The sequence below is a fragment of the Harpia harpyja genome, chromosome 10 (genome assembly GCF_026419915.1).
Source record: "Harpia harpyja isolate bHarHar1 chromosome 10, bHarHar1 primary haplotype, whole genome shotgun sequence".
In the NCBI taxonomy this organism is placed as follows: Eukaryota; Metazoa; Chordata; class Aves; order Accipitriformes; family Accipitridae; genus Harpia; species Harpia harpyja.
The window spans coordinates 29,461,268-29,477,120 of NC_068949.1; the positions used below are offsets into that span (position 1 = coordinate 29,461,268).

At 35.7% G+C, this 15,853-nt stretch overlaps 1 protein-coding gene across 3 annotated transcripts in view; it reads left to right on the forward strand.

The window, feature by feature from the left end:
• LOC128147493 (heparan sulfate glucosamine 3-O-sulfotransferase 1-like) overlaps positions 1-11,071 on the forward strand; it is a 61,575-nt gene extending 50,504 nt beyond the window's left edge. For 2 of the 3 annotated variants that reach the window (XM_052800108.1, XM_052800106.1), the window contains exons 2-3: positions 6,844-9,491; positions 10,628-11,071. In XM_052800108.1, coding sequence (XP_052656068.1) covers positions 6,963-7,892 — 930 coding nt within the window. In that variant the 5' untranslated portion in view covers positions 6,844-6,962 and the 3' untranslated portion in view covers positions 7,893-9,491; positions 10,628-11,071. Of the gene's footprint in view, positions 1-6,843; positions 9,925-10,627 lie in introns of all 3 variants that reach the window. The other variant, XM_052800107.1, reaches the window with a different exon arrangement.
• The last annotated feature ends 4,782 nt before the right edge of the window (positions 11,072-15,853 follow it).

Consider the following 15,853-nt stretch of genomic DNA (forward strand, 5'->3'; position numbering starts at 1 on the left):
TGAAGCTCTGTTACAAAACTCCAATGTCATATTTTACTCACGCTCAACCTTTCTTGCTTTCTCCAGTTTGCATCAGACATTTTCCATGATTACAGGTGGGAGGTATTCTTCATGTCCAGTTGGTGTATATTCATGGAAACTAACCTCTCCTAACAGATTTTGATAAAGCCCAGTAATGACATCATGGGAACGTTATTTAGCTATTACACTTAATCTGGCAACAGAGTATAGAGTGAAAGTGTAGCAGAATAGTTTCATGCCCTATCTGAAGATAAAGGGTTATCATGCACTGGGATAAGTGTCCTTTCACACATAGTCTTTAGTTTCATGGCCTAGTTAAATTGGCATTCTTCTGAATCAGATCTCATTGAAACTTATAGGATACAGCTCTAAACATGTTCAGTTGCAACTATTTCTCATTGATCTCATTCTAACATAAACCTAAAGTAATTGCACTGCTTGTAATAAAATTAAGGTCTGCTCACAATTGTTTCTATGTAGGAAACTTTTTCAAAATTTTAAATATTTTTCACACTCAGAAATGTGCTCTCATTGTCTCCTGAACTCAGTCTGGGCATATCTGACCTGTGTGGATAGAAGTAACTGAATTTTGTTTCTTTTCACTTCATAATAAAGAGGGTACTTTTTTTGTTCAACCATTGGACATGTGTGAAGTATTTTTAAATGTACTTTTATTTCACAAACTATTCTATAAACCAGAATTAAGGTATTATGAAGAAGACTTTTGATAGTTGTACTACATCTAACATTTAGTGCTTAGATTTAATAGAATTAGTCATTGCTTTATTGGATTTGAATAAATTGATACTGGATTGTATTAAGCAATGTATCCCATATGCACTGGATTATTCATTTGCCTGTTTTTTCAAAAATGTATAAGCCATACTGAGAGCAGATTTGCATTTATTATTGCTACTTAACTAGCCCTACTTTTACCAAAGGAAAAAAAACAGCCTAATTTCAGATACTTGAAAACTTTTAGAATTGTATTATTGTTGGGTTTGTTATTTAGAATAAAAGCCAGTCTGTATATGGATACTTTACACCGGCATAACTGTCATCACAGTATGGTTTTCTTTTAAAAAATTCCTAATACAGTTGACCTTACATGACCTTTGGTTGTGAATACAGTTAGGCTGCTATAGCTTTTTTTATATTGTTCTCAACTATAGAGATGTAATTGAGCTGTTACAAATCCATGTGCCAGTAGGCCTTAAAATGTTTGAATTGTACTCTTCTCAGTGGCTGATCTCTGTGTTGGGATGAGTTGATATCTAATAGGAATAAACAGGAAAAGCAGTACACTTTTAAAAATCCAAATATATTTTTAAAAATCAAGACAAAAATTGGTGCTTTGTTATACTTGTTCTGACCACCTCCCCTTGTTGTAGTCTTCAGTAGCAACCACGAGTATTTCTGCACAAATACCTTGAAATCCCGAGTTTGTACTTTGTTTCAATTGGGGGGGGGGGCAAGTGGGAAGAAACTGCCATATTACACAAAATACTCAGATCTTATGCTGAAGCATTGAGGAATCTCTTTGCTTTTCAGTTCAGCAGGTAACCCAAGTCTAAGTTACCATAAGAGGTGTGAGAGGCTGCCATGAAATGGCACAAGTTGGAATTGGAAGGGGAATTGGAAGCCCTGGGGTTTTTATTCTTGATTGGACTATAAACCTTTTAGATGACCTTGAGCAGGTCACATTAACCCTGACTTTCCAAGGCATTTCCACTCCTGAACTGGATCTATAGGTTGGTAAGTTGCTGTTTCCTGTAACATGAGGATGGTGCCTTAACAGGGTGCAGACAGTTCATTAACACAAAGTGCTGTGAAATTCTCCAATGAAAAGCATTACAGCCAGTGGAAACTATTATTAGGAATTAATAACATTATAAATTAGTAATAATAACGTAGTTAGGTTTACCCTATGATGTTGTACTTCACCCTGAAGCAAGATAAATCATAAGGCACTTAGAAGGTTTTTTTTTACAATAGAGTGCAGCAGTTAAGGGTCTTTAGAACATTTCTGCAATATTAAAATGATTTTTCAGGCAGCGTATTAGCATCTTCAGTCTAGTCTAAGGTTTTAAAAAAGTAAAACAAACAAGAGCCCAAGGTATTATTTACTTAATTAGTCCTCTCTGCAGCATGAATTTCTTTCTGAACTTCATTTCTGTTTTAATAAGTATCATATCTGTTGATGTTCCTTATGTTACTAAGCAACACCAACACTACCAAATAATAAGAAAAAACCCATGTAATAAGGCACTATAATTCTGACCATGTATCATGGGGTTAATTTCTTAGGAATACTCTGAGATTCAAAGAGTGTGCAGTGCAGCAATGTAAAATATATTGTTTTCATTATAAAAAGAAGTTCATATCTTCTAAAAATGTGCATTTAATTGCATAAAGGCAGAAAAGCAACACAAAAATTATTCAAATAACATTCCAATTATATTTGATAAATCATCTTTAAACCCTTTACATTTATGTAGCAATTATAACCTAACCACAGGATCTAACATCTTAGAGCTTCATCAAAATCAATCAAATATCTTAGGCTGCAGCTGGAATGTTGTTCTGATGGAATTGCTCCCAAAGGCAATTTTGATCTATTTAGGCACCAGTTTTACAGCACATTCTGAATTTGATTATTTCTGGTAGTATTTCCTGGGTAAGGTTTTGTTCTAGTAATGACTCTAAGAAATTTCCACTATATAAAACAACTAATTAATTGCAAACTGGTTAAAATAACATCATTTTCAAAAATGCTAATAATACTTTGGTCCATAGAAAATGCAGAATCTCTTCTGTTACTTGCTTTCTAAGTGTGTTTTATAGAGAACTGCTGATTTCAGAAGGTAATTTAAACACACTCTCACTTACATCACATGCGAACCTGAGAAAATTTTGGAAGACCAATCTTTCCTTAGTTATAAGTATGAAGTTCTCACTCAGTTTCCAGGCGTCGTTGAATGACAGTATTTGCACCGGATTCTTAGGTGCATCAAACCAGATCACTATCCGTTAATTAGGAATAAAACAATATTGGGGGGGGGGGTGTAAATAAAATTAAAAAGTGAATTTGAGCATTTTTTCATCTATCACCAGATCTAGGAAGAACATACCTCTGTCTATATTACTGCAGAGTCCCCAGTCTCAAATACTTTTGTATCTTTTTTTACACTGGTTTTCGTTTATTTCAGAGAAATTTCTTCTTTCTTCTCTCCCCACCTATTTTTTAAGATATTAACCTAGTTAGTCTCAAGAACACTTCTCAAAATCTCTAAAAATAATTTTCTTTCTGGTTAAAGTTGCCTAAAATATCTGTTGAGAATCAGTTCATAAAACTGTTTCAAGATGGGATAATTCTGGAATGTAAATTAGATAATGAACTATATGTCTCTACCTTGGTATTTGTGAGGTATTTCTTGCTTGGCAAACATTCAGGCTGGTCTTGCCTTAGTTTCAAAGTGCTTGTAATCTAATGTATACAGGTGTATACACATTATAACGTGTAACGGTAAATTGAAAAAAATTGTAAGGTATTTACAAAAACAATTCTTCAAACTTCCTGAAAGAATTTAAATTTAAAAAAGAAGATTAATAGAAAGTAAATTAACACCGGCATTTCAGAACGGGTTAAAAGAAAGATTCACTGCTCCCTGCTCCCTTGCCCCGCCTCCCAAATCCCAGCCTACTGGCATCACAGGTCTGGAAAGCCGCTGTACTGCCATATAGTCCTACTTCAGAGAAGAAAGGAAGTGTTTTCAAAACCATCTTATGCATAGCTCTATCCTTACTCAGAATGGACTGTTTAGGAATATTGTGAATCACCAGAAATTTGGCTTGAAATCATTAAAGCAGAGTCACTGCCTACAAACATGCTTAACACTTGAAGGCCAGTATTTCAGGAGTCATCTGGGGTGCGATGCCTCAAATTGCATGGTCAGTGTTGTACATTCTATGAGAGCTTTTCGAAACCAACATTAGCGGCCATTATAGCAGAATGCATTTTGATTCCTTAGCACTAAATAGCATGTTTACCATTTCCCAAACTTGCCATCCAAGAGCAGTCATTCGGAAAAACATTAACTACAGATGGTTTTGGTATAAATGTATCTGTTCTTCTGTCCTGTAATTGCCACAGAAATGCCTGCATTCCCTGCTCTTGAGAACTGTAAATAGAATTTCCATGTGAAGTTCTTAGTAAAAAACTTGTGACCTTTAAAATGAAACTTCCTTTCAGGTTTGTAAAGGAGAACAGTATTTTCTCTAGTCTCTGATTACAAAGCCAATTTGTACTTGGACTGTTCCAGTATTTAATCAGTGTATGCTCACATACACTTTACCTGGTTCAAGCTGTGCTCTTCTTGAAGAAGCAGTTGCCCTTTAGGATTTGCTTGGATGTAACAGGGAATGGTCTCCACGGATTTACTCACTAAAGGTCATAGTTTATTTTTTAAATGGCAATTTTAGGGTTAATATTTGCTATCTATCTGTGTGTTTAGAGCTCATTCAGGCTAATGAGTCATTCCCTAGATATCCAAGAAGCTGGAGTAGGTTTTAATAAGACTTAGAAAATAGATTTAATGAATCTGCTACATTACCTAGACTGTTATTATCAAAAATGTTCTTATGTTAAATGTTTAAGTCTGTAAAGTAAGCCTCAAAGTAAACAATTTTTAAATAGAAATACTGAGTGCTCCTCAGAGCCATGACAAATGGGAATTGGCTGTGTTTTCTAAGGTCACTTCTAAGAGGCGAAGTACCATGACCAATATATTTGGAAAAAGAAAGAGACTAAGTGACAGTGGAACTGAGAAGGAGCTGAAGTAGTCCTATTTCTGAGACTACTTTTTAAAATATGAGCCATAACTCAAACAGATTCCAAAAACAGTTATTGTTTTTAAAATGACTGCTGCTTCACTGTATGAAATAGCTTGTTTCCACAATGTATACTGAAAGCAAAACAATTTAAGGATATAGATCTATCCTACATATCTTAAATTGTTAAAATTGCTCAGAAGTGGGATGAAGTCCAACAATCCTCTCAGTGAGGATTTGTCCTGTAAGATTTTCAGACATAGAAACAGGCAATCCAAGCATAGTGGTTCCAGTACAGGTGTTGCATTGATCTGAATTTTTTATCACTGCTATTATGATCATAGAATCATAGAATCATAGAATCATTTTGGTTGGAAAAGACCTTCAAGATCATCAAGTCCAACCATTAACCATGCCCCCTAAACCATGCCCTGGAGTACCCTGTCCACTCGCTTTTTGAATACCTCCAGGGATGGTGAATCAACCACTTCCCTGGGCAGCCCATTCCAATGTTTGACAACCCTCTCAGTAAAAAAATTTTTCCTAATATCTAAACCTAAATCTCCCTTGCCTCAACTCGAGGCCATTTCCTCTTGTCCTATCTCCAGCCACCTGACAGAAGAGACCAGCACCCACCTCACTACAACCCCCTTTCAGGTAGTTGTAGAGAGCGGTAAGGTCTCCCCTCAGCCTCCTCTTTTCTAGACTGAACAGCCCCAGTTCCCTCAGCCGCTCCTCATAAGACTTGTGCTCCAGGCCCCTCACCAACTTGGTTGCCCTTCTCTGGACACGCTCCAGCAGCTCAATGTCTTTCCTGTAGTGAGGGGCCCAAAACTGAACACAGTACTCGAGGCGCGGCCTCACCAGTGCCGAGTACAGGGGAACAACCACCTCCCTGTTCCTGCTGGCCACACTGTTCCTGATACGGGCCAGGATGCGATTGGCCTTCTTGGCAGATCTGTTAGCGATCTGTTTCAAATAACATGTACGAGAGTTACCCAAGAGATTTCAAATGTTAGCAACACAGCTACAGTGACATTTTCTTTCACTTACACGTGCATGTCCACATACATGCAAGCGTAAAGCTTTTTTCAGATTTTTAAGAGATTTAACATTCACCCCTTCCTTAAAATGATCATATGCTATGTGGATTAAGAAAAAGAAGGTATCCAGCTCCAACCAGACTTGCTTACCTGCAAAGTTTTTAGGTGCCCAGAAAGCATCTAGGTATCTCTTATACAGAGCTTTGGAGGAACTGCAGAATATTATCTGAAGATTTGATTTTGTTAAGATTTTCCCAACACTTAAGTGACTACATGTCACAATACCTGAACAGTTGCAAAGAATCCAGCCTGTCTCTCTTCCCCCCCCCACTGATCCAAGTCAGACACTTCACTCTTGTTTTGCCACACTGTTAGTTTTCTGTACTAAGGGCTCAAATTCCAAAATTTTGCCTATATCTGTGCTTTGTTTTCTGTGTCTAAGTAAACAGAACCTTTTTTGTATGATCCATAGCTCACTGGAAACCAAATGGATGCACCACCATCAAGTGCTATTATTTAGATTAGGGTATACTATTCTAGCAGGGAATTTGGGGAAAGGTATTGACATTCCAAAATGCTTTGGTATTGCTATTAACATTGGGTTTGGTATATATGGCAAGAGAAGTATATGGTATATATAGAAGAGAACTAGGGAAATCAAAGCAAGCAAATAATGGCCAGGAATTTAAAATCAGGTAAATAATTCTAATGTTCTGCTTAGAGGAGATAAAAGCTGTTGAAGCGTTAGTATCCATCATTGGTCACCTATGGCTAAGGAAAAGAAACACTGGGTTTTTTTGTTCTTCTGAAATAAAGTCAGGGAAAGTGAGTAACTTCAGTATAAATTTTCTGTTGTGATCACAGATTAGACTTGTGAATTGAATTGTGAGTTGAATTTCCAACTGGTGATGGGTTTAGAAATACTGACTTGTCTTATTTTATTTTGTAGATGCTTCAGAAACTTGCTGTGTGTTTGCCACGGGTTCCGCCAACCAACTGGAGAGGGGACTTTCCTATTCTTTCATTAGTCAAGCACAACATTACCTTGAACTAATTATTCCTCTCCACATGGCCTTCCTACTAGTGTCAGCTTATCTTCTGCTGACTCATGCTCAGGGTGCTCCTGCTGAGCATGGGGCACTGTTGGAAACACTGAAGTCACAAGTAGGGTTATTCAGCAATAAAAGTGAACACTATTCGGCACAGGTGAGACCTCCTGGCACAAGCCGACAAATACCTCAGACAATCATCATAGGAGTTCGTAAAGGAGGGACAAGGGCGTTGCTGGAAATGTTGGATATTCATCCTAATATTGTGGTAGCAGCTACAGAAGTCCATTTCTTTGACTGGGATGAAAATTATGTGAAAGGAATAGACTGGTATAGAAGTCTGATGCCATTTTCTTATGGAAATCAAATTACAATTGAGAAAACACCAGGCTATTTTACATCACCACAGGCTCCAGGAAGAATTCATGACATGAATAGCTCTATTAAACTGCTGCTCATTCTAAGAGATCCCACTGAGAGAGTTATATCTGACTATACCCAAGTATATTACAACAGAGTAGAAAGCCACAAGCCTGTTCAGCTTTTTGAAGATATTGTTATTAAGAATGGAGCACTTAATACCAAATACAAAGCTATTCAGAGAAGTCTATATGATGTTCATATGGAAAAGTGGCTTAAGCATTTCAGTTTGGATCAGATTCACATAGTGGATGGCAATACTTTAATCAAGGACCCTCTTCCTGAATTACAAAAAGTTGAAAGATTTCTAAATCTTCCTTCACGGATTATGTCTTCTAATTTTTATTTTAACCAGACCAAGGGATTCTACTGCATTAGAAGTGATGGAAGGGAGAGATGTTTACATGAATCCAAAGGCCGCCCCCATCCCCTTGTGAACGACACTGTTTTAGAGCAACTGTATTCTTACTTCAGAGAGCACAACGCAAAATTTTACAGAATGGTTAATCATTCCTTTGACTGGCATTAATGCATTTGGAATCAATGTTTCTTAAAAAGGGCCTGAAACAAAGTCTTTCAAACATATCTCTCTAAACTGTAGAGATTGGTACTATGAGAACTTAACATACTGGTTATATGCTTCATTGGAATAACACATGTGTTAACTCACTGAAACGGTACCCTTCACGTTGGGAAAAGTAAGTTTCATGTATTTGTATGACTACTGTGAGTCATATTCTGATCTTTCTTTCACCATGCAAATACATTAACTTCAGCGGACTTATTTCAGATACTTACCTGTTACAAGATTTGTGCTGTTTTGGAAAAAATTACTGCTTCTAACAGTGTAAAAAATGTAAATATTTGAAATGGTATTATTCTAACTGTTCTGTATTTTTTGTTGTTAGTATTTTTTATATCACACACAATGATAGTGGTGTTGATTTCTAGAATTTTTCATACAATAAGTTAAATCGTATGTTAAACAGGGGCATACGTAGTGGCTCCAATAAATAATTCATCCTCTGTTAATATGCTGAAGTGCTTAATCAATTAATACTAAAAGGAATCTATTTCATCTATGATTTTGAATAGGTGAACTAGAAGATCCCTGTCTGTATATCATTAGTATTAAACCACACTCTTACTATCCTGGGTTTGCAAAAAAAAAAAAAAAAAAAATTATCTCCAAACAAACTAAGAATATGAACTGTTTGAAGAAGCTTTAAGTGAGAGTTCTGAATGTAAAGACATTAAAATATCCCAGGCAACCTCAATTTACACTGTTATTCTACGCACTTAAAAAAAAAATTAATGCAAAAAAATTATTAATATCGGCAACTGTACAACTATTTGATTATATAAATTATGTCACTTTCCTCTTGAATGGAAAAGCTCTTCATTAGTACTACCATATTAATCATGTTTGTATTCTGTGACTAGTTATTCTGCTACTCTCCTAGCTTTGGTTTACATATCTCCATTGGCATAGCACATGGATTCTTGTCCAAAAAAAAAAAAAAAATTATTTGCTTGCCCTGCAAAGCATGGAGTATTTTTATTTTGTCATTTCTAATGCACATCATGGGATGTTCTCAAAGGTAAAATAACATCTTGTTATACTGTATATCTCAGACACAGTGTTCAATATGCTAAGTATGACATACTCAGATTATATATAAAAACCACACCCACCTCTACCCCTGCATTAGGAATTGTTTTATTTTTAATATTTATTTTGTTTCACACTATTGTGCTAGTCTGTTCTCCTTTTTCATGTAAACATTTTATGATATATCAATACCAAAGAAGAAAATCAACTTGAAATGTTAAATGTGGTGCCAGATAGAACTACAGCTGCAGATGTGCTTGTTTGAAATTGTACCTTGCAATCCAGAAACTCTGGTGCACGCCCTAGTAGAAGCATTCATTAGGTGCATTCCTCTTCGAGCTTCTCCGGACACTGGTAAGCTATGGTTGTGTGGGTCCACTCTGAGCATCGCAGTGTCAAACTCCACCTAACCCTGGTGAGAATCCTGAATCTGTGTCCTGTCTAAGCTACTGTGCAGCCTATAGGAGTATTATGTTCCCAACATGGGATTCAGTCTTCCACTTCACAGGCTAAAAGGTATGTATTGCAGCACTAATTTTTAGACTTCTAATACTTTATGAGGGGGCTGCTTAGATGTTAGGCAGGTAGCAGTATTAACACTGAAGCTGGACAGAATCAGACCCAGCCAGATTATGTGGAAATAGCCTTCATCAAATACTCCCCTCAATAAATGTAGAATGTTAAAAATAATATAATAAATCTTACTCTTTATCTCTTCTGCTACTTGTATGTATATGTACGAGAGAAAATTATATTTATTTGTCATTAGCATATAAATAACCTCTGAAGTTATCTTTCTGAAGTATGATTATTTACTACAGCTCTGATTTCTACAGATGGCCCAAATCGTTATTTACGTCTCCCACGTTTTCTGAGATTGTGTCTTCTTAATCATTAATATTGATCAGATCTGGCCACTACTCAGAAGTACAAGGTTGATCTGAATCAGGTATGGAAATACAAATGCATTTCTTTCAAATTAGCCAAAGAACAGGATGTTTATGCTGGTCTACGCACCATCTTTACAAGGACATTGGATAGGCAAACTGTAATAATTACAGTTGTGTAGCCTAACAATACGTTCTTTGTCATTTGTCAAGTAAAAAGTTAACCCAGAAAAATTCTTATCTCTGAATCAGCAGGGTGATTTCATATTGGACCAACACTTTGTATTTTGTGGGCACTACATTTTTATCTGATAACAGCAGCCCCAAATCCAGATTCCCTATAGTATTTAACATAGCCTGTTCTTTCTGACCAATGCAATCTCAGTGATGAACAAAACTCATTCGAGTCCACTAATTTCAGAAATACAGTATTGAAGGTAGCAACATACCAGCAGCTTACCATAGACTGTAGTTTTTCTTTCAGCATTGCTTTCTGTTTCTTATACATTCCAAAACTTTCCATATTCTTCTTCTTTTCAATGATGACTCTGTTTAATAGTATTGAATAAGATTGTTTTCTTTTCTTTTTCTTTTTTTTTTTTTTTGGCAAGAAACTAATTTGAAAACAATGTATACTTCAACAAAGGTTTCAGGTAGTTGCCAGTAATTGAAGAGTTCACATGTCTATTTGTCACATTCAATTTCACAGGCTTCCAAGAAAAAAAATGAAATAAAAAAATCTAATGTCTTTCTATATGCTTGCAGGCATCAAGTCTTTCTCTTTCTTCTCTGAAGTTTACAGCTAATCTTTAAATGAGTTGAATGTGGGAACACCAGTTGGCAGAAGCTGTATGCATCTTTGAAAATGCAGGTCCCTTTCTGGAATTTACATTTCAAGGAGAGCTGATCTGTATGGATTAGTGATGCATATATCTACTTGATTTGTTAGCACTCTTCATTCCTGCTCAGCATTTTTGGGAAGAACAGAGTTGATAAAATTAATTCAATGATCATTTTAGAGTTTACTAATACCAGAAGAAATATATTATGCATAGTATAATTTGGGTGAGGGGTTGGTTGTTTTGGTTTAGTTTTACATAAGTCAAGATTCTCATCTGAAGTTTTGTTTTGGTAAATGGTGTACAAAGATGCAACTTAACCTCTGCATAACAGAATTCAATAAATACAGTAGAGTATATTTTATCATTACGAACCGTTTCAATCAGTTTCTCATTTTGTGGTCTGAAAAATATTATCTCATGCAGCCCTAACCTTCTCCATTCAAAAGATAACACTCCTTCCATCATCCTCAGGAGGGGGGTCAGTAGAAGATCCACGTAACACTGAAATAAAAAGTACTCATTTTTTGGCACTTGGAATTCAAAACTACTCAAATTTTGGAAAGAACTGGAGGCTGAGAATCAGTTTGAAGATGTATTAACAAGACAGTTCTCAATTTAAGAAATTACAAATATCTTTTATGAATTTCCACAATTGATAGCAAACCATAAAATATTCTTCTCCAAATTGGTCAAAGGACTTTTATCTCATTATCTGATACTCAAGAGGTGTTTGCAGAAAAAAAATTTCATGTGGGAAGGTTGTTTAAAGAGATCATGCAGGTTTTTTTTCAAAGGTTGCTGGGAGCATGTGAAACAGGCAGTACAGTCACATGTGTAAGACTACTGCAGAATTTATGATGCTTTGAGCAGCTCTTTGATGTTGTTTTGCATTCCACAAACATTAAGCTTTCACTTTAAATACTGTTCTTTTCCTCTTTTAGTTAAAATGCCATAGTTATAGTTGCTTTGATCTAATATCACTGGGAATTAGCAGTATCAAGCAACTGCAGCTGTAACTGGATCAGTTTAGCCTTTGCCACAATAAGCAGCACACTCATACTTAATATTTAGATGAGTCTAATATTAGGTTTGGGTTTTTTTATATACAGGCTATATATGTTACCTCTAGTACATAAAGAAAAAGCATTGGGAAACTTAAGAGCTAGGGGTTTGCCCCAAAAAGCTCCTAGTAGTTAACTAATAGGAAGAAAACAAAAAGGTTGCTCTATTGCACTCACCCCCATTATTTTACCAGAAGAGGGTTGGGTTTTTGCATTGTATCCTCTGTATCTAGCTCCTCAAAGGCCTTGGGCTGACTTCTGGTCTTTTCTTTCACAGCTCAGCTGTGATAGAGCAACAGTTCCTCTTAAAGAATACCTGTTAAAGCAGAGACCTTTTTTTAATATCCATAGGCAATATTGTGGAGAACTTTACAGAGGGCATACACTTGGTGCACATCATTGTATGCTGCTACACATCAACTCCTTCAGCATCATTTTGATACAAAGCCAATAGATAATACTATAAAATGCATTGAAGAAAGATTAGATTGACTACTACAGGGAAGCGCATCTGCATACAGAGTTTTTGGTCTTCATGCACATTTCAAGAGCACATCAAAAAGAAATTTAAAAACTGGGTTGCTTCCAGCAAGTTTGACTGCTTATTGCCTTTGTCAATTCAGATGTTGTCATGAGTTGGACAAAAATTTCAATACTGTCATAATCCCTATAATTTCTTGTTTAATCTGTGTGGTCAAAACCAAAAATACAGGTTATTACTTTGCTTTATAGGAGCGCAGTTTAAAAAAAAAAAAAAAAAAAAAAAAAGACACCCCCCCCCCCAATACCCTGATTCATAGTAAGAGTTGCACAATAACAATGCCCACAATAACATTTCCTTGCAATTTCCTTGCAGAGACAGGAACATTAAATTATTTAATTAAAAGATTATACATCTGTAGATCATTATTTTCTATACTTGTGGGTTTGATCCCTATCTGATCCCTCATTTCCTTCAAAAGCTTGAATTTTATCATAGAAATGAACGGACACGTTAGAATTAAAATCGGTAATAATTTGCCTAGCACATTAATCATTACTAGCAGTTAATGGCCAATATTTAGTTACTGGCCAAATAATTTCCACTTTGATTATTTCAAGTTTCAATGTGACTAAGCTGTTTTGCTATTTTATAAAACAAATTTAAAAGTTAGAACCAAGAGTGGATAAAAAGACTGCAGTATCATTCTGTGATTGTAGAGGAATATAGAGGAATTGTCATGTCTTTAAGGATAATTAACAGTAACATAAACTTACCACAATTCCTCAAAAATTATTGGAAGCCAAGATACTAACAGAACTGCAAAGTATAAATTAGTACTTGAAGTTGAATCTGCTACTTAGGGAAAATATAACAGATTAAAACCAGACTGACATAAATCATACTTCCCTGGTAAAACAGATGTGATGTAAAATGTACAGTATCTCATGTATTAGCCCGTGTAACAAGCACTATGAAGTCTACTTTCTGATGCAAAATGGTCTTACACTTTTACGTTGTATGTCCTTTTAGTTCCATTACAAAAACCTCTCAGCCTTTAAAGAAAAACATCTTAATATAAACTCTTTACCAGTGGTACAGTTCTTCTCTCAAAGGACATTTCTCTGGTTTTGTATTGTTTCCTCTGAGATAAAAAGGTGGTTTGAGTCACACTGCAATAAAAGTAGAGAGTTATCATACCAGAATTAAGACTATTACTTCTGTTTATTACAGTTCTCAGTGAATAACATTTTTATATAGGAACTGATAATAGTTTAACAATTTCTTTGTATTTTCTCTCTCTTCATTAGATAATACAACTATGTTATAGTTTTTCCTATTCTGAAGGATGTTAGTCTAAACTCATACATTGTTACTCTAAAGCACTGACTTACAGATCTAAATCAGATGGCAGTAATAAAAGGAAAGCACAGGTAATTAAGAATCCGCTCCCTTTGCCACTCAGACTGGCTAAGATTTTCTTTCTTTTTTTTTTTTTTTTTTTTTAACTCTTTTGATGTAATTTGCTCCATCATAAACTTTCTATTAGAAATGTATCAGCCAAACTTGCGATAGGAAAAAATAAGGCAAGGACAACTATAATGCAATAAAACCTGAGCTGAAGGCTCTTTTCTGCTAAATATTTGTTGACATAATATGGCACAGTTACAAACGAAAATTATGACTGGCCTGATAAGATGATGCACAGGACTAAGTAACATGCGACTCCAGGGATTTATCTAAGTATTCTACACGCCTGAATTAATTTTGTGATCATTAGGCTATTAGGGACATACATGAATATACATTTTCAAAACACTGTATTTCATCTTAGAGAATACTACAATACTGTAGGACAGGATGAATATATTATGTCTATCCTTTCGTGAAATGCTGCAGTGCTACTAAGCACTGGATGGGAAGTAACAATTCTGTACACTAAGTGTTGGGCATTTTTAAATTCCTTACGGAAAATTACCAGCACTAGATGCAGCGGTTTTGTTGTTGATTTGACAAGGACTGTCAGCCTAGAAAAATGCCGCGCAACTGTCATGAGAAGATTGAAGATACCTTTTCTATACTCTGCCAAGATACAAATCCAACTCAAGACAAGTAACACAGATGGAACACTGTAAACTGCAGGGGGTGCATTGCTGCCTTGAGTGAAGATTAAAGGCTCATAAACAACATATGCTATAGTTACACACGCACTCATGCATCATACACAGCTTGCAAAATACACTCAGTCTAAACCAAAACCAAGCAGAATCTACAGCTGTGCACTAAAGTGATCGTGTTGAAGGCATACTGAACCAGGGGCAACCGTTCCAGTATGAGCTATCTGTGACTTATTATTTGTTGTATTAATAAACTGAAGTCTGTTTAGGCCATGCACTAGGCATCTTCTGTGAGCTAGCACTATATACTGCTCTTAATATTTTCACCTTGCAGACAACGGGTATTGTATTCTCAGATTCAAAGTAAGCTTCATCCATTATGTGTTTGCCAGACAACCCATGTTTATGTGATTGAAGTTTTTTTTCAAGTGTACGTACAACAAAATGAATAAAACAGATTAACAGATTCTCTGGGAAGAAAATGGCTAATGGGTTATATACTTAGGGCCTGTTTATGTACAGTAAGCACAGCAGAACAGGGTCCAAGTAAACTACCTTTCATACTTGTCAAAAATAAACTTTCTGTGTGTTTTCACTTCCTTTAATTTAGGGAGGGGGGGGGAGGAAGCCTCCCCTACGTTGTTTAATAACAAACTTGGAATTTTAAAATTCAAATTCATCTTAAGTTAAAAATACTGTGGTTTCAGTGACTTAAATAAGAAATTACCATTCAAAAGTTACTACATTATTAGCAGCATTAGAAAACTGTTCACTTTCTTTTTAGTTCTTTTATACCTTGTGTCACACCCTCCCACCTCTCCCTTGAAAAAGTATTTTCATAACAAATACCATTTTTGCCAGCTGATTTCAATTTTATATAGGCAGAGTTCACAATATTAATCACTTGCATTAAAAGTACAAAGATTGGGTAGGGTGATAGCTAAGTCTTATATTTCCACATGAGTGGAAAAAATGGCATATGAAATAAAACTATGGTCACTTAATATGGGTACCTGCTGAATCACACTGAGTATTGTATGCCCCAGATTATAGAGAGAGAGATCAGGGCTGCTTCAGCTATCCAAATGACGGCTTGCAACATCTTTTGTGAGTTTGGGAAAAGTGGTTTCCCCCTTCCATCAAACAGACATTCAGGCTTCAATCTGAGAAAAATCTTTTTTCCAGTTCTTAAGGTGCTTGTGTAGAAATGAGTAGATAGGTGCCTTTTTTCCCCCTCAAATTACCCGCAAGACAGACTTTTGCCAAATTGCAGTATGTATTCCATTGGTAACAGCAAACTAATTTTGGAAGCCCCATTTAATTTCTTTTACTAGCTACTGGGTCCTCCATTATTTTTGTCCAAAAACCGAGTTGTCACAGATGGTAATTATTCTAGACAAAAACAGCCACCCAGAAAAGTATGAATAAAATATACTAATCCAGCTTTCCATAGCTACTAGATACAATGAGCCAGAAAATACAGAAGCTTG